The 24,602-nt window shown below is 37.8% G+C and overlaps 1 protein-coding gene across 13 annotated transcripts in view; it reads right to left on the reverse strand.

The window, feature by feature from the left end:
* Positions 1-24,602, reverse strand: part of PTPRM (protein tyrosine phosphatase receptor type M) — a 490,453-nt gene that overhangs the window by 266,796 nt on the left and 199,055 nt on the right. For all 13 annotated transcript variants that reach the window (XM_066992787.1, XM_066992783.1, XM_066992789.1 and 10 more), the window contains one exon: positions 17,067-17,360. In XM_066992787.1, coding sequence (XP_066848888.1) covers positions 17,067-17,360 — 294 coding nt within the window. The remainder of the gene's footprint in view (positions 1-17,066; positions 17,361-24,602) is intronic.

Below are 24,602 nucleotides of genomic sequence, written 5' to 3' on the forward strand. Positions count from 1 at the left end.
ATCACATATCATCAAATATCTGCTTTATTTCTAGAATTCCCATTTCCAGTGGATGGGGTACTAAGAGTAAGGCAAATAAACTGCCTGTGTATTAAAGTAAGGTACATTTTAACATTTTCACTCTGTTCAGTCTTACCACACCAAAGAGAATAAAATGGAACAGCATAAATTTTATCACATCCTTTCGGGTACGCATATGTACTTCAGTGGGATGTACATGTGATGTGACCCTAAGTGCCTTGCTAAAGGGGGATGGGTGAAAAATTATTGTCCAAATCAGAAGCTAAATACACAGCAGAGGAAGGAGAAGGAAAAAGGAAAGATTGTAGGGAAAATAAGCAGTCACAAGAAGACGTAGCAAGACATAGGCAGCACGATTTGCTAAACATTAGCAACATGTTCTAAAAAATTAAGCACCTCAGATTTGAACCTACTGAACTTAGTATGTATTTTGGTATGGAAGGGAAAGATCTGGCATGGCTATCTTTTCTTCTTCCATTGTGTCACTCTTTTTTCAACCCCCTATAGTCTATTTACTTGCCTTCCTCATCTCTCCCATCAGGTTTGGAGGGGGTGTGGCTAAAATCTCAGATTTTTTCTTCACGTCACCGTCTAAGTATAAAGTAGACCTTGTTTTGAACATTCAGAACATCAAAATAACATTTAAAAAAAGTTATCTCAGTAGATATACTATAATTTCTTGTCTATTTTTGGCTAGCAGTGTTATGTACCTGAAATGCATTTTCACCATTTAGCTGTACTGCTTACAGAAACCCTATACTAAAAACATACTTCGCTGTTGTTTTGTGGTGTTGTTTTTTTTTAATTACGTGGGCATATAGGTAAACTACTGACATAGTGCAATCTGGCAGCAGACTTAGCTGGAGCAACATGTATTTTTAGGAGCATCGTTAAGTCTTTTTCACTAAATTTGTACACACTGACCATCCAAATAACTTCCACCCTCCATTTGTAAAATTGTAAAAAACAAAAACCGAACCAAAAACCAAAAACCAGCAAATAAACAAAAAGATCCAATCTTTCTCAAAAAAGGGCAGAAATATATTTTCCTTTCTTCCAGAACACATAACTCTGCTGATTATCGTTGTCAGCTTATCCTTTAGCAGCACAATTCCCTGGCATCTCTCCCAGTATTTGAGATCAGTTCCACAGAATCCCTAGCAACTAACTGCTCAGAATTTGGTCGTTTTTTCTTGTGTGGAAATTTCCTTGTTTATATTAGATGTTTGGACAACTGTTAACTCTGCCGACATAATAACTAGTAATACCCTTGGAACAGTTGTTGAGACAGAAAGTCAAAGTGTCATACTTTTAACCTTGGCAATGGCCCATCGAAAAATGAATGGACACAATCAGGAAGATTAAGGACACATTTATCTTATATACGCCGAGTAAGAGCGAGGTCTGTTCGGATTCAGAAGGTCAAAGCACCATCTCAGGTCGTAACCCAGAAGTTAATCAAGAACGGCCTAAAAGTGAAGCTTTAAATAAGGTTTTAGGAAAATTTCGATTTTAGGAAAATAACTGATTTTAGTCCTTGGTCAATGGATGTTAGGACTGACATGAGTACCATGTCAATGTATAGTACCAGTTGGCACACACGTATTTTATAGCAGCAGCAATCTTCATCCTAGAATGTGTTACCGTCAGCACCAAAGGGACTCCTGGGTATTGACAAAGACGCAGGAGGTTGGTCTCCCTGGGAGCATTTTTCATCAGTGGACAGACAGAAGAGCTCATTCAGGAGATGAATAAGAACACTTTGGATCCTGCTCTGCGTCAGCATCCTGCAAAGCCCGTCTTTCCACATTGACTACAGAAGTTACTGAAGATAAACACTGAGCAGCACAAGCACACTTCCTGATAGTGCATGTAAAAGCTGAAGGTAATTCTCAGTTAGCAACCCGTATTTCTGCATATCTTAGAAAATAATATTATGGGAGTAATATTTATGACATCCATAGGCACTAAGCTCTCTACGGAACCATAGTATTTCCTCAAATTACTCACAGTAATTCTAGGGCAAAGTCAGCACTAAGTTTACTACAAAGATATTGACAAAACCTTTCCATCTAAGTTTGATCACAGAAAGCGAAATTAGTCTAGTCTTACTGGCTTGTATTTACTTTCCCCAAAATAAAATTACTTGAAATAGCTGCATGACGGCAGTACAATTATACAGCATAATCAGATTACTTATTAGTTCCTTGAAAACAAACATTTCTACTTTACTTCTCTGATTACTCCTAATAAATACCTTAGAATTTATTTTTCAGCAATAGATCATTATTAGGTTAAAAAAAAAATCAAATGTTATTTGAATTATTGTTTAATCAATTGTGCTTCTCAGGACTACGCCTACATAACCTACCGTGTAATATGGTTTACACATGAAATACTGCCCCAAACTGCCATCAAACATGATGAATAAAATGGGAAGTTAATGAGAAGGAGGAAAGAGGTTTTCTCCATGGGTATAAGCAAGAGAAAATGCTGGAAATCAGCAAAAATGTGGGCCCAAGCTGGACTGGATTAATGAGCTTCAGCCAAAGCAAAACTGCAACTTTTGCCAAAGTGAAAGACTCAGGGGCTTCCTGATCCCCACCTGAAAAATTTTATTTGAGTGAGCTTTCAACAGCAGACTGATACCATATTCAGTTCTGCCCACCCACCCATCAGAAGAATTCTGCTTTTCACTTTTGTTTCTCTGCATGAAATTAGGATAAGGCTGCAAAGAGCGTCAGCTCTTGTGAGTCTTCAGCTCTGAGCAGGTAACGGCTTACTGACCCATGACAGCTTCTCTATCTTTCCGCAGGCTGTCTCATTCTAGAGCAATCCCAAGTTGCAGCACATTTCAGCTACTGTTTTTCACTGGGAAAAGTGATTCTAGTCATAATCTTGACATCTAATAGCACTGTAATACTGCTGAAGCCTTTTTTTTACTTTTTTTCCCCCTCCCAAAAAGCAAAAAGTATGATATCTGCAATCCATGGAAACTTAGAGCTGAAAATAAGCAAAAATGATTTCTCTTCTACATCATGAGCCCTGTGCGTTTACTACAGCATAACAAAATTGCTCAAACAGAGCCACTTTCAGTTCACGGTATATCTAGTACTATCCAAGGCAAATGACATCGCTTAAAATTCTTTTAGAGTATCTGAGCAGCATATATTCTTTAACACTGAATACTGAATAGAAACAAGGGTATTCACTACTACTTTAAATTATATTAAATGCATTTTATTTTAGGCAGTTATTAGGCATTTCCTGTTAAAGCAACTAAATACCTTCTGAATTAATCTCGTAATCTTGAAACTGGCCTTTTTGTGTGAGAAACTGCGTGAGCAAGTACACTCCTGCAGACATCAATGCACATAGTTAAGCTGTCACGTAGATTTTGTTATCAGCTGTTTGTGTAACTGCCAAATACTAACAATTTAGACAGAAATGACGACTTTTCCTCCTTCATCAGGCTGGAAAAATTTAGCTAATGTAATCCAGCCTCTTCTGACAATGAGATTAAACTTAGTTTATGCAATGTTAGATGTTTCTCCATCAATTAATAGCTCCACCACCTGTTAGCACCAGAAGCAAATCAGGGGTGGGAGGGAAGAAAAAAGAAATCCTTTACATGTGTTCATAAAAATAAACCTAGATTTATGACTTGTCAGTCTGAGAAATAAGTCACCTTTTGTGTGTGGTCCAAGACCTTCATAAAGATTTGCTCCAAGCAGTTCCACACCTGTACTAGATGCACCACATCAATACTGTGCTACTCCCTGCGAAGAAAGACTTAAACGTTTTACTGACCTGCGATGTACTCAGGTTCACAGAAAGAAAACCTTAAGGTGTTAACTAAAAAAAATAAAAACGTTGTAACAATCAAGGCATAAATCAGGTAGTAGAGACTAGAGCCTGCTGTCTGAACCAAAAGAAAGAAATACACAAAATGGCCCCAGAAATTTGCAGCAATGTCCAAGAAGCAGCTACTGCAGAGCATGGAAATTAATAGAGAGTGGTACTTTTCTGTACTTAAAGATATGAATACTGACCGTTTTCATGGGCAGTGGTCTATAAGTCAAATGCCGAACAGTAAGGTGGTGTAACACACAGAAGTAAATAACCACTTTGAATTTTAGCAGACAGCCTCTGAAAATTATCATTGTGAAAATAACTTATTTTCAAGGCAGCTGTTCCACGTACTCAGTACAATATTGTGCATTAACTGTTTAACAGAGCTGGTGTTGCTGCAATACAGAATAAAATAAATTAGCTTTGGAAAATTCATACCAAACTATTCTGTGATGTTAATAAAGCAGAAAGAAATTCATTGTTTGAATGGATTCAGACATAAAACCAAGACATTTCTGCTTAGTTAAGAGTCCTTCTTTCTGTGTATGTAAGAATCATATTTTGTGAATAATGACATATACATTTTGTTTAAATAATAGACAGTAGAGTAAGAAGAATTACTATACGATGAGTAGCCTCAAGTCTTAACTTTTTAAAATTTTTTTAAACTTTTTTTTTTTTAATTAAAGAAGTAACAGAAAAGCATACAAAATACTCCAGTAAATGCAGAGTTTAAATGAGTGCAAGGAAGGATCAAGCATCTTTTAGTTAAATCAGAGCAATTCTGAGCTTGGCATTAGTCCTTGAAAAAAAACTGGTGACAAAACTTAAAAAAAATATATATTAATCTTTGCTGAAGCTCCCTTTGAAAGATTATGTAGGTATGAAGAGGGTACTGAGATACCAGTACAAGACAGCAAAGCGTCCATCTCAGTCAATAATCAGAAAGTTTGTAAAACAAAATAAATTATTAACTTCTTCTATTAGAAACTCTGTTCAAGATTAAACAGAGCCTTGATAAGATGGCCTTCAAGGAGTCTTAGATTTAGACTGAGACAAGGTTAATGCTACTAAAGAGAAAAAAAACAGACTGAGGAGCCCTATCTGCATAACATTACTCTGAATTACTGCAAGACTTGATTCAACCACCTGAATTTTTCATCTCCTTTTGCGGTAAATTAAATAAATAAGCAAAGATTTTTTAGTTTCTTTTTAAAGCAACTAACAATGCAATGTTATTTGCCAGTGAAAGGTTCCTTGACAAAAGAAATGCTTTCATTGATTATCCTGAATTATAAATTATAGCTCTCTAATTCTTCCCGTTATAAATGAATACTCTTCACAATCTAGCCTTACATGTCAGACAAAAAAAGATGAAACTTTTATAATGGAAATTTAATTATAGTACAATTTTTGCCAGTTGTCATTCCAAAGTCATCTATAATTATGCTCAGGTCATTAAAAGTTATTTTTTTCATTTACTTGGCCAAACATGCCAGTTACACATCAGGTCATCCTCTCAAATTCAACACCGTACAACAGTAATTAAGTAAATTATTGATTTTTTTTTTTTTTTTTTTACAGCTAATTGCAAACAAAACATCTGCAGCAACAGTCAAAACAAAGAGCAACTGACAGGCAGCTTGATTTTTTTTTTTCCAAAGTACATAAATTTCTAGAAATGAAAAGGCACTTCTGCATGTCAGGAGTAAACACTTATTATTGCCTTTTTGCTCTACATGCATTTTCCCATACGGATAATACTAAAAGATAACAGTCCACTCTAAACATCATTTTCTACAGCACAGTTTCTGGACCAAAACACCTTCAGAGAGCTTTTGGGCAGTTATGAATCATGAATTAATGGATGAAACTGACCCTTCCCTTTCCTAAAAGAACCCTCTCCCTTTCTTTTTTTTTACTTTACAAGGCACTGAATAGAGCTTAACAGAATCAATAAGCATGAACTAAAGGCACAGATTTTTTTTTAATATATTTAAGATAATAAAAAGGATCTCCAAGGATGGTGAACATTGAAAGACAACTAAATAGAGATGTAAGGACTATAACTTTGAAAACAGAGTGTTAAAAATATTTTAGATGATTGGTCATGCTTCTCATTCTAAAAAAGATCATCCCATGGATGAAAGAACATGAGCACTGGAATGCAAGAGCACTAAATCATAACTATATCGGCAATCCTATTTTAATCTCCATTTTATTAATACAGTACTTCACATGAATGTCATGCACTGCATTTCCCAATTTTATTTCCCATTTCCTTTCAGATACTTAAGCAAGCATTTGTTTGATCATTGTCTTTGCAGTCCAATGTGTTAATTTATTTGGGTGATGATCCATCCAGTAATTTAGGTCCGAAGTAGAAAACTACATATAGCAGATTTCCTCCCCCAAACTTATGTTACCTATAGAAGAGTCTGGAAAAATCTCAGTTCCTCATGAATGCTGCTCCTTGCACAACCAGTACACAGCAATAATTAGATGAGATACCAAAAAACAACTTCTCTTCTAAAGCTACAGAAATGGAAGTCTAGCACTCTTTGAACTTTCTCAGCTTTATTTTTCTGTAAAATTTTAAACAGAAACATGATGCAGATTTGCTGACCAGAAGAGATCACTGGAGTGTAGGACAGAATTACCTGTCTGCAGCGCTGCAGTGGCCCAACAGCCTGACAAGAAAGAGAAACTTTATTTTTCTTTCAATGCCAGGATATTTCCTTATCAGGATCTTCCCTGATTTCAGGTCTCAAACTAGATGCCTAGTCTATAAAGTTGTACTTTTTCTTTGTAGCAAAAAGTAGTAACAGAAAAAACAGAACTGACAGTACCAGCTATTCTTCCTAGAGACATTCATGAAGTTTGACCAAATTCTGTGCACAACAATTCTACATTTGTGGAACAAACAAACAAAATGCCTCCCAATCACTGAAAACAAACAAACAAACAAACAAACAAAAAAACAGAAGCACTCGAGTGGCGTCATCACTTGTTTTTCTTTAAAGCAGGGTAGAATTAACACACCTTTCATTCTGCAAACTTCTGGGCTTCCTTTTTTGTAAGCAATTTTTCTGCAAAGAAAACTAGAAGGTTCAAAAATGTAAATACTCAGTGGTCCTATGTGGATGTTTCATGCTTCCCAGATGCTCCAACAGAAGTATGAAGTTAGGTGTCTTTGCAACTGGCCAAAGCTGCTGGGCCAGACAGCATGTTTTGACAATCTCAGATGAAAAGGAGAGCACTAAAATAATAAAATACAGTAGCATGCCTGTTTGTTCATCCTTTTGCAGCTCTCAATACCCTTTAAAATCACTCTCAAATTTCAACCAAATAACTCTTGAATTTAAATAAATTCAACATAGACCTGCCAGAATTTAATTCCAGAAGGTAAGAGAGGCAATCTAGTGCACTTGTTCAGGAGGCTCAGGGAAAACAAGCAGAAGCCTAACATTAAATAATCCATTTGACAGCAAATTCCTGGTTAATTGGGTGCTGCTTTTTGCCTTGCAGGTATCTCATAAAGACATGGAGACCAGGGAAAAATAGGATTATCATCCTAAACTGGCAATACTTAGTGGACAAATCCTTCAGAAATTGGACTTCCATTTTCTATGAGATCACTTATTTTCCTGGTTCCCAAAACAGGTGACTCAGAAGTTCATTCAGACCTTTTTTTTTTTTTTTTTAATTACAAAATCTGTTCTTGATAAAAAATGCAGTAAAGAAAAGCAAAATCTTTGTAGTGAAACTCAACACAGCATGGTAGGTAATATCATAAGACATTCAGTAGGGCTTAGCTATTTAGACTTCTGTCTAAATAAATATGTGTATTTCTTTAGATATTTGATGGCTAGGTAGTGTTCAAATAGCAGTCCCTTTTTCTTTACTATAATCCCCAAAAACATTAGCGTATGAGGTTGTTACCTTTTGCTATCTCTCTTGCATGAAATGCCTTCTCCTATCAGACAGTGACTGAGGCGCACAAAAGCAATCACAGCACTGCATAATGCGCCATTGGGATTCCTTTAAAGGCTACGATAAATGTGCTTCCTGTACTTCTGAAAACTCCAGATTAATGGAGATTTTCTTCATTAGCAGAGCATACATAATAGACATGAGCTTGGGGAGTTAATACAGCATTTCTAAAGCTTCGCATCATGCATAATTAGTTTTTTGGTTTTTAGACAAAAGTTGAAGAAGAGAATATACCTAGACCACTTCAAACGTATGAAAGATTTTCTTTTGTTTTTGCATGAGACTTTCTACATTGGCTAAGTCAAAGGAAAAAGCATTCCCTCCTATCACATTTGCTAATGTTTTTGCCAAAGGTCCAGCATTACTAATAATGAAGTTTGCCTCTAACTGGAACACAGTATGGCATCGCTTCCTACTCTAGGAGTAATTGATGTGAAAACTGTCCTCAGAAGAGGCACCTATGGAACTTCACAGGGAATGCATCTATCCCCAAAGCATTCCCTATTCTGTGTTTCAAAACTGCTTTTAATAATAGATTACCAATGTATTTATTTAAATCGGCAGTAATCTGTTGTAATAATAGTTCTGAAAAGAGAAAGCCAAAGCATCCATGGAACAGTTCATGTCCATTTTGTTCAGAACCAAATAATCCCAAGGAATGCCCTATTAATATTTTGGTCTATTGTACTTAGTTTACCTATTCTATTAAAGATGCCCACATATCGGTCTTCTGTTTCAGCTGGTACACTACCAACTTGCTGGTTTCTTTTCAGTCTGCACCCAGGAATCCTTTCTAAATCAAAGCTGGATAAAATCTTCTTTTTGATTTTTATTTTTTTAACTTATCTTTATAATTAGTAAGAGACTGCAACAAATCTGGAGATGGAGCAGTGTCATAGGAGAAATCACATTATCTACTTTCTCTCAAGGGTCATTATGTTTTCTTCACATTCCCTCTACTTGGCAGATGTGAAATTAATAATTTTGCCCCTCAGGTTTGCTATAAAATGGTGAAGGTTCATTTGTCTCAAAGAGCAGGTTAATTTCTTCCTCTGCAAATGTTTTGAAATGGGAAACTAATAAAGTGAAGAACTAAGTCTCCGTTTATATGACTGCTTTTCACATGACTGAAGACAGTCCTGCTTGACACTTCTTTTTACAAACATTCAGTTTGCATTCTGATGTAATTGCCATTAAAAAAATATACCCCTGCCCTCCCCCCCAAGAAACTAAAAAACCAACCTAAATGCTCCTCCACATTGTAATGAGCAGCTCCTCAAAACAAACTGACAGTCAGGTTTCATACTCTGTGTCTTTTATCATCACCAGAAGCTGTCTGTGTTCCTGTTATACTCAGCACGTGTGTCAGACAGAGGCCAACAGACCCAGATCTAGGCAGGAATCTGCCTGTCCTCCTCCTGCTGGTACTCCCCCCTTCAGGTGGTGGGGAAGGAAAATGTTCTGTTCCTCCAGTGAGACCTCTGGGTGTTGCAACTGAACCGAAAATATGTATTTAGGGACTGGTGAAGACAAAAAAGTGCAGGGATTACTAATTTCTACATAACACCAGCTCGCTTGGTTGCTGATGTTACAGAACATGTTTGTGTGCAGAGGCTGAAGACTTACTGAGCAGAGAAACTGACCCAGGATCAGCGCTGCAAAGGAAAGACACTCTTGGGATGGAAGGGCAGACCCCTGATAACATTTTATTTTCTAAAAGGAAACGTGTATTGCTCCCTATCGCTGGTAACCACAGAACTGAACAAGCATCAGATACGATGGGGCAGAACCGAAGCCTCTGAATAAAAATACTTCCATCGTGCACTACCTCGCTGTGCACACAAACCTGGGGAAGGGCAGGAACACAGCACAGCCCTCACGATACATCCCTGCTTGTGAAAGCAGAGCCCAGGAGAGTTTAATAGGCACTGTGATGGGAGCTTCTTTTCCTCGAGTTTGAGAGAAAGACAGAATCATCAAATGGCTGAGGGTGGAAGGGGCCTCTGGAGGTGACCCAATCCAAACACCCCCCACTCCCAGCACTCAAGCAGGGCCTGAGCAAACTGCACAGGAACATGCTCGACTGCCTTTTGAAGATCTCCACGGAGAAAACTCCGCAACCTCTCTGGGCAGCCTGTGCCAGTGCTCGGTCACCCTCACATTGTTTTGTGGTGTTCAGAGGGAGCCTCCTGTGCTCCAGTCGGTGCCCACTGCCTCTTGCCCTGGCACTTGGCACCACCGCAAAGAGCCTGGCCCCATCTTCATTACACCTTCCCTTCAGGTATTTTCAGACACTGATGAGATCTCTCCTGAGCCTCCTCTTCTCCAGGCTGAACAGCCCCAGCTCTCTCAGCCTCTTCCTCACAGGAGAGATGCTCCAGGCCCTTCATCACCTTTGCGGCCCCTCACTGGCCTCCAACTAGACCTCATGTCACTCACTCATCACCACCCTCCGGACTAGGCCATTAAGCCAGTTTTTAATCCACCTTACTGTCCACCCATCAGCTTATGGGAGACCATGTTGAAAGCCTTCTTGAAGACAAGGTAGACAATATCCACTGCTCTCTCCTCATCTACCAAGCCAGACATTTCATCACAGAAGGTTATCGGGTTCATCAAGCATGAATTCCTCTTTGTGAATCCATAATGATTTCTGCCAATCACTTTTTTGCCATCATGTGCTTGGTTTCCAGGAGTAGCTGGTCCATCATCTTCACAGGAACCAAGGGGAAGCTGACTGGACTGTAAGTTCCCTAGGTCTTCTTTCTGAAGATACATGTGGCATTTGTTCCAGCTGCATTTGCTGTCATTTACTGCAGCTTTCTTGCTTTTTGTATTTAAAGAAATACCAAAGGGCAATTTTAGACTGTGAGACAAAGAGGAGAACTGAATTTAAGTTGATTTTTAAGGGAGGAATTTGGATTACTTTGCTTTTTTCTTGACCCACGATCTTCAATAACACAAGAGGAAAGCTACTCTTTAAGACAGGAACAGAGCGATCAGCTCAGTAAGGAACAGCCTGTGTGTTTGTTCCCAGGCAAGTGGCTGTCAAGGAAGAACTTTCATCTAACAGCCACAGCTGAACATTATTTGTCTTTTCAATCAGGCCCTTTCAAAGAAGATGAATTCCTTTGGATTTCTAATCAGAGAAGGGGACAAATGACATGGGGACATGGACGTGCATCCCACTAGTTAATATTTTCTTGGACTTCTGTTAAAATTTATCAGCTTATCTTCTGCAAATCCCAAAACTGATTCACCCCCTATACCGCAGAAAATTCAATACTATTTTTCACCCTTGTAAGCAAATGGACCTTAGATGGGAATCATTTTTATATCAGAAAGGCATTAGGAGAAAGGATGATGCAGTAACTATTTTTTACTTCAAATTTCTGATAGAAATTGTAATTTACTTTTGCAATGAAAACAATAGATGAAGTAGAAGTGTAATGTGGTAAATCAACACAACTTCCTACTAAAGCTTATTATAGCATCAGCTTTGGGACGGTAACATTAGAAATACTGGAACTTTTCCACAGCTGTTAAAGTTTTTTCTGGCTGGAAAAGTTTTTTCTGCCCAGAAAATAAAATGGCACGTTACCTGCTACCCTTTTCCTCAGGGTTCAGGTGCCTGTGATTTCAGGTCTAGCTCCGATACAACACAGCCGTACAACCTTGGTTCATACTTAAAAGGAAAGTGCTAAGTGCTGTAGAAAAGTACTTGCAGTATGACTTCCAGTTGAATTCTCTCATGATCACAAAACTAAACAATGTTAGGACTTCATTATATGCCAGGAAAAAAAAAAAGAAAAAGGAAAAAAAACCTTGACCTGTTCACAGGCAGTCCCTCAAGGTATAGGAATAAGAAGGAAGAATTTAATTCCCAATGACACAAAGATCCTTCCTCTTCTCTTGAGACAAAAAGGTCAAAGATTCAAAGAAGCCAGCAAAAACTGTGAAAGGCAGCCCCCATTTCTACCTTGTGAAACTGTTTTTAGGAAGGAACTCCTCTTTCCTAACAGTGATTTTCAGTGGGGAAGGGCATGGAAATAACCACTGAGATTCAGGGCATGAACACTGTCAAAGGGAGAGACTAACTACAGAACTAATGACAAAAGAAGATGGGAATGAGATATGAGGGTGGAGAATGGGGAAGACCAACTGTTAAAATGATTGAGTACAAAGAATCTGATACATTAGGGCCTGAGGACTGTCCGTCTTGTAGATGGATGACAAGTGCTCCCTGTCATGCGTAAGGAGAAATGTGGTGACATGGAGTGCTAGCTGCTGAACCTGTGCATGCAAGAGCATGCTGACTTGGGTCAAGACAGTCGCCAGCCTGTACAGCCTGCACATTTCAGCCTTTTCGTCTGTTTCAACCTGATGCAAAGTAATGTGTAAATTGTATAGGCTCCCTGAAATAAAGAGCTGGAGGGAGATTAGAGTTTTACATTTTGGCTGTGGATCAAGCTACAGCTTTCAACAGAGTGAACCTATGTTTTCTATGCAAATACTGTATTTCCATACATTTTACTAACTGGCTATAGACCCTATATACTTTTAAGTCATGCATCCCTTTTAGCAATTAAAAGGAGAAACAGAGAACTTAGTTAACATTTCCAGGGAAAAACAGGGTCTGGTCCACGTCTGATCATTTTCAGGGCCTGGTGCCAGGAGATGAGCCCTTACTTGATCAGAGCAAAGATAAGGCTCAATTCCATCAGCGAACATTTTGGCACATGTAGATGGTTTCACTGTGGCAGTGAAGAAGTAGGAGAGTAATTCTGGCACCTTGAAAAACCACCCCCTAGATCCAAAGCAGTGAGGAAAAGAAAGAAGATGAAAAAGAATAATCTTTAGAAGTAGGGATTTAAAGCGTTCCTCTGCTCCTTTCTTCCAGATGTAACAAGCCACCTAGGAGTAACAGACAGTTTACAACTAACCTGCAGCAGTGATGCAAGAGCTCAATAGACCTGGGAGTAACAGCTTTCCTCCTGACAAGCTCAGGTGAGGGGGCAGAAGGGACAGCAAGAACAGCTTTAATTAAAATATTCCTGTTGCTTCTTTGTATATATTGAGCACGTCTGAATTCTCTGCCTGGAAAATCGTTGGTTACATTGGCAGCAATTGTTTCTGCAAATACAGGGCAATAATTGTATCTTAACACAGAGAAGTGGAATTCTAACTGTTAAAAATAACTTTGGGATAATCCATTGTAAGTATTTTTGTGGCATTTTTTATTTTTTTAATCGTTTTCTTAAATTTCACTACAGTTTTCTAGTTCAGTTTTCACTGGGCGTTGTCTCTCCTTCAAAGTGCAGGGACACATACTGGATCAAGATTTTTATCGTACAGTGCGTGTTTAAGACAAAACTTGTTGCAAAGCACAGAAATAAATAATTCTGTCCACAGAAATGTTGATACGGAAAAGAAAACTATAAAACACGTTCTATCCTATTAATCTTTAAACTAGCCTACTCAGGTTTTATTATGGATGGTTCCACCGGTTTGGGATCAGATTTAGGGAAGATTTGATTCTGGATTTTTTCAGGCACCAGAGGATTCACAGTCTTCAATGGTACGGGAGGGCTAACAGCTCGGTGGGTGCTTGGTTGGTTTGTTTGATGACCATTGACTTTCAGATCCATGAACTTATTATATCCCAGGTGGCAGAGCAGCTGTTGGTTCTGTGCTCAGATATAAGGTGATTTCTTTGGTTCAAATATTTGTGCAGCTATTTAGCTGCAAGCAATGGCTGGATAGAGTGTGGGTGAGCACGGTCTCTGTAGCAGTGGTGGGCGCTGTGAGCCTGACACCAAGCTAGCAATCTTATGCCTCAGATAATGCCGTCTGAACTGTGAGGAACTCTAACTGGGGGCTACTATTTTGAAATTATCATTTTACAAAAATACTAGAGTGAAAACGTATATGAGAGTAATCTGAGATACACTGTGTAACAGAAATGTTCTGTCATATATCTCCTGATTATTTTTTTCCTTCCCCCTCTTCCCATCTCTCCCCACACACCCCCACCCTTTTTTGAAGTGCTTGTATAATAGCATCACTCCTCTAAGTTCGTAACACCATATGACACAACTGTGGGAAGAGAGAGCTTTGAACACAGCAACTGGTGATTCAAATTCCAGACAAACAAGGGAGGTCTTGGTTTCAGACCTTGAATCTAGGGGAAAAAAAGCAACAATTTTTTTTGTAAGTCTGATTCAAATGTGGTTTACAATTGCCAAAAATCCATTAGCCTCCTCTTTTTCAAACCTGCACTCTACATTCTAGGTTAAATCTAAACCAGATCTGAACGTAATTCCTCAGCCTTCCTCAACATTACACTGAAAGAGCACTTACATTTATATTACATTTCATCAGAAGGAAGGAAAGCACTTCAGAAAGTACGTAACTGCTCCACTGAGGATGATGCAGCCAAGTCTAGCGAGATGATTTTTCTTCATTTTCTTTGCATTCTAATTATAGATGCTTTTATTTACTAAAGTTACAGATAGGACTTGTCTATTACAAGCCTGCGAAATCTCGTTCTGCTAAAATGAAAACATATTTCAAATGCTTTGGAGAACCATTAAGATTATTGAATGTCTAGCATACTGCTTTGAGTCTCAGAGTGGTTCACTAGACCCCTAGGGAACAGGCAAGCAGCATACAATTATCACAGTAATTAAAAAGGTGCAATGACTCTTCTCTTAAAGACTCCTGTTTTATTAATTCTATGGTATACTTTGGAGACTGGCATTATTTTACTCCTACCCAGCTTAATTATACCGTCATTAGTTTATCAGCATCTCTCTTTAACCCCTCGGGCCAGTTATTAGCATGTCACTTGCTAACAGTTAACCAATAACCACTACACCTTCAAAGCAGTATCTTCTGCTATAAAAAAGGCAATTTGTAGAGACAGATTTAATATCATCATTCAATTTAAATTTTTCAGTCAGACATCACTTTCTGCTTTTAATTTGAGAAGGTTACTGTTTAGCTTAATGAAAACACAAATAATGTTGATGTATTACAGGACTTTACCAGGTAATAAAATACTTCCAGTATGCTGTGTTTTATGAGATCGAACGCATGTTTTAATACTCAACAGTACGCACCACTGAAACGACTAGCAAGCATATGATGTTCTTAAATACAACTAATATTCTGGATTTCTTTCTCTGTACTGGGTCTCTCTGGGACAGAGTTAATTTCCTTGTCCAGGCTTCCTACTTTACCCACCCCTCCCCTGCAGCGAGTAGGCAAGAGTTTGGGAGGGGACACAGTTGGGACAGCTGACCCAAATTGGAAAGAGATATGCGATTGTAAGGATGCATGTAAGGTCAGCAATAAAAGCTCAAGGAAAGGAGGAGGAAGGGGGGATGTTCATGATTATGACATTTCCCAAGTCACCATTTAGTGTGCTGAGGCCCTGCTTTCCACTATGTAGCTAAAAATCTGCCTGCTGATGTGAAATAGTGAATAAACTCCTTATTTGCTTTGCTTGCACACATAGCTTTTGCTTCGCCTATCGAACTACCTTTATGTCAATCCATAGGTCTTCTCGCCTGACTTTATCTTCTCCCTGTCCCCAGACAGAGGTGACTGAGCGAGTGGCTGTGTGGGTGCTTGGCTGGCTGGTATCAACCCACCACAGTCTCTAACCCTTCAGTGCAAACAGGCTCACTTACATAGAACCTGATGTTACATTACCTCATTGGATAAGCACATAACCAAGCTATGAGAAAAACTGGTTTAATTTTAAAATGCTTGAAGTATTTCCGTACTAAATATATACATACCTTGTCTAGACAGATAATTTTACATTATTATGAAAGGCATAGTGACCTAGAAACACTCCTGAAGGGAACTCTAATTAATTTTTATGCCCCAGTTTTGACTAAACTGTTGTTATCTTAGTCTAATAAAGAAAACCTTACAAATATTAAATAGTTCACCATTGTGTACTGCCACTTAGTATTTTTCATTAAATTTCCAACAATGTGAGGAAGAAAAAAAATCATATAGTTACAACTTATATAAGCTTGCATCTTCAAAACATAACACTGTGATTCTGACAGCAACAATTTTTTACTCTGTATTTGGCATCACACCAATTCGTTCAACTGAATGCCACTCAGCCACTGGTAGATGGCCAAGTGACTTTATGAAAACTAACTTTACTGGCATATGCAATGGAAATACACCATTATTTCTGCTGAAATATATAATTTTTCCTGGTACTGTTAAAAAGGCAAACAAACAACACCAATCAGTTCTTTAAAATATTACAATCAATAAGCAAATACCATTTGCTTAGTCACACTTCTCTAGGTACACGTCTGACCATCTTCTACCAGCTCTACAGCAGCAGAAAGAAGATTCAAAATATTGGGGGAAACACTAATGACAAAAAAAAAAAAATTAAATCCAGGTCACAATATACTCTATTATTTTTTGAGCAGCTGCATCCCAAATTAATATCACTGCCACTCTTCCTGAAGATTACTGTGCAATTGTTTTTTGTATAATAGGTCTTCTTTGTATCTTTTTACAGTCAGAGGTCAGCACTATTAATTATAGCATCCAAAATAGGAGCCAAGACTGCTATACAACATGACAAATCACACTATCTCATTTAATGAAAAGACATGCTGTCAGTCACTCAGGAAAGCAGTCCCCGGCTAAACCTTATCTGCTAATTGAGTCATAACCATGACTACATTTGCTGTTACACAGGATCTTTTTCCACTTTCTCTACAAGTACGATATACCTGACACTGAAAAAAGGAAAAAGAAACTTTATCCAAACCAAACAAAATTATTCCCAATCTTGAAACAGCAGCCAAAAAAGGAGGGAAGGAAAAAAAAAAAAAAAAAAGAGGAACTGATAACTGATCTGACATCCCAAACATACACTAACAAGAGCAGGGTGTAATGAAATGAAGAGTGTTCAGTGGAATACAGCATACCTGAACGCAAAAGTCACTCATCTATGCAGCACGCTACGCTGACCACTTTAAGGCATGAACAGGTATGATTTAAATCATACTGGCAAATGCTGAGATGTTATACTTAAAAGCATTCAGTCTTAACTCCTGGTTTAAGGTAGATAGTAAAGACTGCTACTAAAACAACTTACATTTTCAACCCTAGATACATGCTTGAAACATTTCCAATCGCTTTTGAGTACTCACCAGCACATTTTGTTCTTGTTTTTAGAGCTGGGCCAGGAGATCCCGTTCCTCCTTCACCTGGTCTTGTAAGTAACACACTGATCTCATACTCTGTGTCAGGATCCAGGTGCCCAATCTTATAGCTCGTGGAGTCCACAGGTTGTATGTCATACCAGCTTCCACTTGAAGTTCGATACTCGACTTCCCTTTGAATAATGGGTCCATCTCCGTTAATGGAATTGGCGTTCAACTGTATCCACAAGTATGTCGCACCAACTGAGGACAGCTGAGGTGGAGCAATGGGAACTGGTGGCTCTGAGGCACAGTAAGTTACAAAAAGCAGCAATTATTATACAGGTATTTTTCTGCTTCTAAAATATTCAAACAGCAATGGATTTCAGGCTATATTAGAGCTGAAGTCTGCATAAAAATACAGATATGAAGAAATTATCACTACAGATTAACTTATTTCCAAAAAATGCAATATGCAGTCTTCTGTTTAAGCACCTAGTGATTTTAACCTGAAGCTTATGTTCTCTGCTGAGTAACGTCAAACTGGGTGTGACTAGAGTTTTCCTATTCACTTGATATTAAAGGACATCTTTTAACTTCCAATTTAAAATGAAAGCTGATCTCAGGTTTTCTTATCAAAATACAGTTCTTCCTGTATGTAAATATATAGTCTACTCAAAATTAACATTTAATTAATAACAATTTAATTAATAAAAATTGATTTTAAAAAGTTAAAATTGATACTTCAGTCTATTCTTAGACATAGAACAGTAACTTCTGCCTGAAAATAAAAAATATTTTTTCTTCTCATGGACTGCAATATTCAGCCATCAGATTTCTGTGTAAGCCAAATAAATATAGTACTTTTCAAAGTCCTGTATCCTGGTTAAACAGAAAGAGCTTCTAGAAAAGAGTTGGGGGAACTCTTTAGTCTTTATTATGAGCCTGTCTCTTTCTTGCAATAGCTTATTTTCACTAACATCCAGAAGTACTCTGTTGCACTAAGAGAGCATTTATGTGATCTCGAGTTTGCATTCTAAAGATATTAAAAGTAAGATTTTAAAACTACTTTTTTATTTATTAAGCAATGGACATGTAATTTTGAGTTGGACTGCAGAAATAATTTGCAGACATCATCTCTTTTTAAAGCTAAATAACACGTTCATTTTTTTCCTACTGATTAACCACAGAATTACTCTGCTGTTTCAAGCATCACATCTGCATAAAATTTGCCTTCCCATTGGTTAAATATATTCAAGCAAAATGAAACCATGCTGTTGTAATAAGGCAGTGTTTGATCCAATATTCTTAACATATCTATCAGCAAACACTGCCACCTTCTTAAGGCTGCACAGAATACTTAATGAAAAGTAGAACATCTGTCTTCCCTAAGCTGTAGATTCAGATTTATCCTCTCCTGCTAACCATTCCCCCAAATGTTGAGATATAGGTAGTCAAACAGAAAAGAAGCTGAATTCATATATTTCATCATTTTCCCAAGGACTTCAAAGTCAGACTTAAAGTAAAGAGAATGAGGCACAGGGGGAGAAAGGAACTCTGGAAATAAGTATTAATATTTCCCAAGAAATGGTAGAATCGCTATTTTAACAAACATGTAATTATCCTACATATGCTACCTTCTTTTTCTTTTTTCCTCACTTACAGAAAGAGCACTCAACTCACAGAGCACTAAGTATATTGAAGATCACCTATGATCCTCACAGACCAGTGGTGTTTCTAATTAGCACCGTTCCTTTTTATACAAACTTTAAACTACGCAATCTGCTAGCAATTGCTGAAACCTGAGATCACAAAATCGCAAATACAGGTCTCTACACTGTGTATTTTCATCTTCATAAAACTAACTGATCACCATTGTGAAGAACACGGTACAGTTGGCAACAATCAGATACGTCTCCAAAGACGTCTACTAGTCATTACTGATTGGCATAGAAGTGCATACAGAAGAGAGGAATATTGTTTGCGTTTTCAAATCAGTAGTGAAACCACTGTTTCACATCAGTAGAAATATATGGTAAACTGATGTCATCTCTTGGTTAGGCACATATAGCAGTTTGATTGAAACTAGTGTTCCTGAACCGTATAAACTACGGCTTCATACAGCGTTAGTATGCCTGGAAACAGTTCTGACTTGACTCAAAATGATTTAGCATCAATTTAAATCATTAGGCCGTTTTGTGAACCAAGACGTGAAATGGAACTTTTATAGAGCATCCTAAGGCATTTACTTAGCCATGCTGAAAGAACAGTTAATTACTTTCAAGTTTCAAATGCTACTAAAGGCTGTTGAAGTGCCATTCAAAATGCGAACTCAGGAGTTCGGTCACTAAGGTTAGTGGTTACACCAATTCATTCAAAGTATTACAAGTACTCGAAATAGACAGTATTTTATTGTCTTTTTATCCCTTGGGGCATATTTTTCATTCCTTTGTGGCCAAAGTGCAAAAGGTTAATTCAAGCTGCATGATTTCAGCAAAGCCGGCGTACGCTGCAGTTTAATACTGGAAGTGCAGTTTAATAGTAAAAGTAATGTTCTTATTGGAGATCAAGGTTACACAGAATGAACCTTTCATTATAAATAGGATGCTTGTTATTAAGCTACTGGTTAAAAACACGAGTCCAGGAGTTAAGCATACACTTTAATCCAAAAAGGTGCACTACCAAATACAATGAGCTGATTTCATGACTCAGATAAGAAAGCTCTTCTTCTGGCTTATTCAATTATTCTTCCTTTAGTCAGAATTAGTGGGTTTTAGTTTGTTTTGCTTTTTTACTGAGAAATTAGAATCACTTAATCAGGTAAGTACCACACTGCAGCACCGCCATCTTTCACTGAGAGCAGTTTTATTGTGGACACTGAGGTAGTCTCAAATAAATACCATTGAAAATTCTTTTCCCATTAATACTGTTATAAAAATGGTTCAATAGATCTGTGACTCTGTATCCAAGTACATTCAGAGAAGGAATTTTAAGTGATTGCAGAAACAAGTTTGTAGCAGTGGTACTTTAGGATGATGGTTTAGTTTAAAGAGTTCTTCCTTGCAGATCTCTTTGGAAACAGAAGTAAAAAGAGCTGTTTAGTACTGTACAACCTTTTAGATAGGCTTTTAAATGGAATGCTAACTCAAAAAAATAAAAAAGGAATTTTATACACAAATTCACATTTAATGCTTTTTAGACAGACAGGTGACCTCTTCTTGAATTCCGTGATCAACGGCAATGGGCAAAATCCCTCATGGAAAGAAAATACCGGCCACCTTGCCAAGGCAGATGCCTAACTCCAATGACTGCAGATGACAGAAGGTTTTAGGCAGATATTCTAATGTCACCCTATGTTAACTTGACCAGTTACAGTAAACACGTGAAAAAGACAAAGCCTCATGATTAGGAGCAGCCCTTCTCTTATGCAGAAGATAAATACAAACGTAGCCACACACACATACAAACTTTTTATTCCTATGCACTGTAACATTAATTGCAAACATCGTTGAAACAGCACCTCCTTTATTTACTTTGCTTTGTGCTTTAAATTAGAGAAATTTCCCAAACACTTTCTGTAAGATCCTAACAACTTTATGTTTTGCAGTTTTTAAAATTTTAATAGGGAGGGGAAAGATATCCACATAGAGATGCCAGTGAAGATAATGTAAATCTTTGAGATTTGACTGATTTATAAAAAAATAAAAACAGACATTTCTTGTCTGTGGCACAGAACAGCTCACCTGAAAAAATGAAAATTTCTACTCTAATAGTAGCAATAACATTTATTATTATTATTATTTTATTGAAGAAAAAGGGAGAGTAGAACCATGCTACATTTAGAGGGAAAAGGGAAGAAATATTTATCTTGCAAGCTAATTTTAATTAAACAGTGGCTGTTAAAGAATGTCATGGTAATCCCATGCTATACTGTTCAGCACATCACAAATACATGAAATGGTAAAGATACGGTATCAATCTCTGATGCTATGTCCACATTAATAACTTCTTACCTAATTATTAGAATTATTAAACTAATCATTATTATTTTATAGTCTTGAAATCAACTAAACAGCTTGGTATATACTACTATATATATACATAACTACGTATCTTGCTATGCTCATCTATATACATAGTTGTGCTCATCTTCAGACCAAGCAAATTATTCTGGTCCTTTCAAAAGCAAGTGTACTTTGCAGGTACAATCTAATCATTTGGACATTAGCAGATACCCTGCTAAACCCTGGATTATTGTTAGCAGTATCCATCCTTAACCAGGCACAAACTGTTCCCTTCCCCAGACCTGAATCCTCCCAAACCCGATCGCTGACGTGTCCACTCCCGAGCCACCAGCTCTCTGCTTTAAGCCAGTGGCACCTACGTCTGCGCTGCTCTCACTCTAAGCTCCTACCCGAGCAGTCTGAACCCATCCTTCCTTCCTATTCTCGCCCTTACTCATTTTTTGTTTTCTCTCCACACCCCAGTCACCATTCTCCCATTCCAAACATCTCTAACTCCCACCCAGGTTTATTATTTGTTGACCTAGGCTGTATCTAAAAGCTCGGTCCGTTTCTGTTCTTCTAACCAAGCTTCTCCCTAACGCCTGCTGTCCCCTCCTGCAGGTCCATGGCCTTTCCAGCCAGTTCCCTTCACTGGCCCCTGCCTCAACTCCCACCCCTATGCATATATATATATGCCTGCATGCACATATAAAAATGTTTGTGCATATATACATATGGATGGACAGATGTTTCTGTTCTGCCCTTGGTTTTCTTTCTCTCTTCCTAGATTTTAGTGCTCATGTAGCCCCAATGTTCGTCTACCTCCCCTCTAACTTTAAAACGCCTCCCAGTTTGCCATACCTTTCAGTCCCAATACTAACAACCCCATCCAAGTATGCAGCTTCTTGCTCCACTCGTTCTCCACATCATGCATCTCACACCATTACAGCTTCACAGTACAACGGCTCAGAGAGGTGGAGGGCTGCATACTAAAAGCACAGGACTGCTAAGCTCCCAGCTTTGGATTCATGTGCCTGGGTCCAGCCCGATGTAAAGGAGCTCAGATCAGCACTGACATATAAACTGTGTCTAGAGTTTTGGGGAGAAATCTCAATTTCTCAGTTAAACTCAGGGAAGTCTCCATTGTACACATCAGAAGCATTTATTTCTTTGTTTTTCCGTAGCTTGTAAATTGACTATACTTGCAAACAGATTTCTTGACACATCTATTACCCTCCTGAAAAATCCTAAGTTCCTGCTTCAAAGCCTGGTGTCTTCAGCACTGCCCTATGGAACGTCTGCTAAGATGGCTGAACTATCTCGGCTGTTTTGACTGGAGGTTTTCTCTAAACTTTCAGGCTGAGACACACACTCATACTGGAAAATATCATCCTGAAGTCAGTTGATCAAAATTATGTGCATCCAAAAGCAGAACTTCGTGACAGGCAACTGTAAAAGTAAGTTGTAATACCAGCACTGTTTGTAAAAAGGCACAGGCAGATTGATGGATCCAGCATGAAAGATGAATTGGTGGAGACAAAGAAAAGAGATATAAGCATCCATGTATATTTAACGTAGGAGAACAACTGATACCTCAGACAAGCAATTTGTAATATTTTCTTCCCATGTCTTCATCTCAAAATGGTTTCGCCCTCCAGAATATATTCTTTGTTCTGGAGGTCCAGAATAGCTTTAGTTCTGTTCCTGGTCTTAAATCTTCCATTTGAAAAGATGCAGACATTTAAGCTGCCAACATTACAGATGGCTACCTCTCTGTGCCCTTGCTTAAAAACCTAACAAAACTCCATTTAACCAAATTGACACCTCGGTTTACCTTGTTTGAACTCAATAAGCAGTCTGAACTCCGTAATAATCTGGTGTCTGCTCAGACAGGCTCATTCTGTTCTTCTGAATCTAATCTGTGTTGGACTTGCCCACTACCAGAGAAATTCAACCGAGGGACTGTATGTAGAAGTCTAATTTACTTCACCAAATACATTTAATCAATTCCACCCTGCTATTTTCCTTTTGCTCAATGTTTGATTACTTTCATGTCACCTATTATAAACAAACTGCTGTTTTGTCTTTTGTTTGTTTGTTTTGTGGGTTTTGTTGTTCTTTTTTTTACATTAAGTGGGTGATCTGACAAAGCCACTTTCATGTCTCCCATTAGATAAAGTGACATTTCAATCCAATTCTCTGACAAACTTAGATGAGGATACTGTGTAGTTTGAACACACGCACAATGACAAGGCACTTGTCTTTTCAGCCTTTCCTATCAGAACAAACACTTGGGTAAAATTGAAAACCTTCCCTTCAGGATTTATTTAAATAGAGCAATCAATACTTTATTTCACCATCCTCTAAAAGGCATATAAGGTAACACAAGCACATTTTTAAAAAAAAAAAAAATCCTTTTTTTCCTTCATGTTTAGGGCCAGGCTAATTGTTCATTGACAGGCTTTTTGCTCATTAACTAGACAATATTCATGTTTACAGTTCTTTAATAAGATAACATGGGATTAACTGCCAGCTTTTTAATTGCTTTTTTTTTTTTTTTTTTTTTTTTTTACCCCCACAGAGATTAAACCTTGTTAGAATCATATCTGTTCAGGTAAAAACAACCAAAAAGGAACATTTGGCCATTTCTTACATATGTCTCATCCTCAAAAATCAAGATTTAATTCCTATTCCTTTGTGATTTCAGGTTTGGTTTGCAATGCCTGATGCTAACGGTCTTCTGATTTGGAAAGTTCTTGCATCTGGTCTTCAGTTTGCACAATAACATGCCACAGCAGCACTGAAAACCTTAAAGAGGTTTACGTAAGAAAGAAATTGGAAATTACTTACAGGAAACTTCTATTTAGTGAAACTATGCCTGAAGTATGAAGTAGCAGGAATGTTGTACAAAGTTGTAACTCACTCTGCTGTGAAGATGTCTTTAAGTTAAGATCTTGAAATCAAAGATATTTTGAAAAAAAATCCTAACTCCAGCATGGGATTTACTTACTTGCAATTTGATTTACAAGTTCAGTAACCAGAATGAAACAAAGGGCAATAAGTGTGGCAAATTGACTCTCTTTAACTCCCATCTTCCTAGCAATGTAGTTCCAGTGAAATTCCACTTAAGTCAGCTTAGTTACACCAGTGTAAATGAGAAGAGAATTAGATTCATTGTTTCCAACAAAGAGAGGGGAGTAATTACACCACTGTTTCTACGCATACTATCATTAAGCCATCAGTACTTCCCGAGCAGACTAAGCATGACGTGCCAATAGGGGTATACATACATTGCTCATGATTTACTGGTGGTAATGGATGAAAAACAGATATAGTTGATAGATAAATCAATCCATTGCATTTGAATTCTGCTGACTAGCATTGCAGAATAGCTGCTGAAAAAATAGGAAATACCGATGGTGTATAATTAAGAAACTGTAAGAAAGCATATTTACTAATTATCCCCTAATGCTGCTATTTCAGTACAGTCACCTAAGGTTTTACAGCATAATGTTTAAAATGGGTCTTTTTAGGTCAGAAG

The sequence above is a fragment of the Anser cygnoides genome, chromosome 2 (genome assembly GCF_040182565.1).
Source record: "Anser cygnoides isolate HZ-2024a breed goose chromosome 2, Taihu_goose_T2T_genome, whole genome shotgun sequence".
NCBI classification, from domain to species: domain Eukaryota; kingdom Metazoa; phylum Chordata; class Aves; order Anseriformes; family Anatidae; genus Anser; species Anser cygnoides.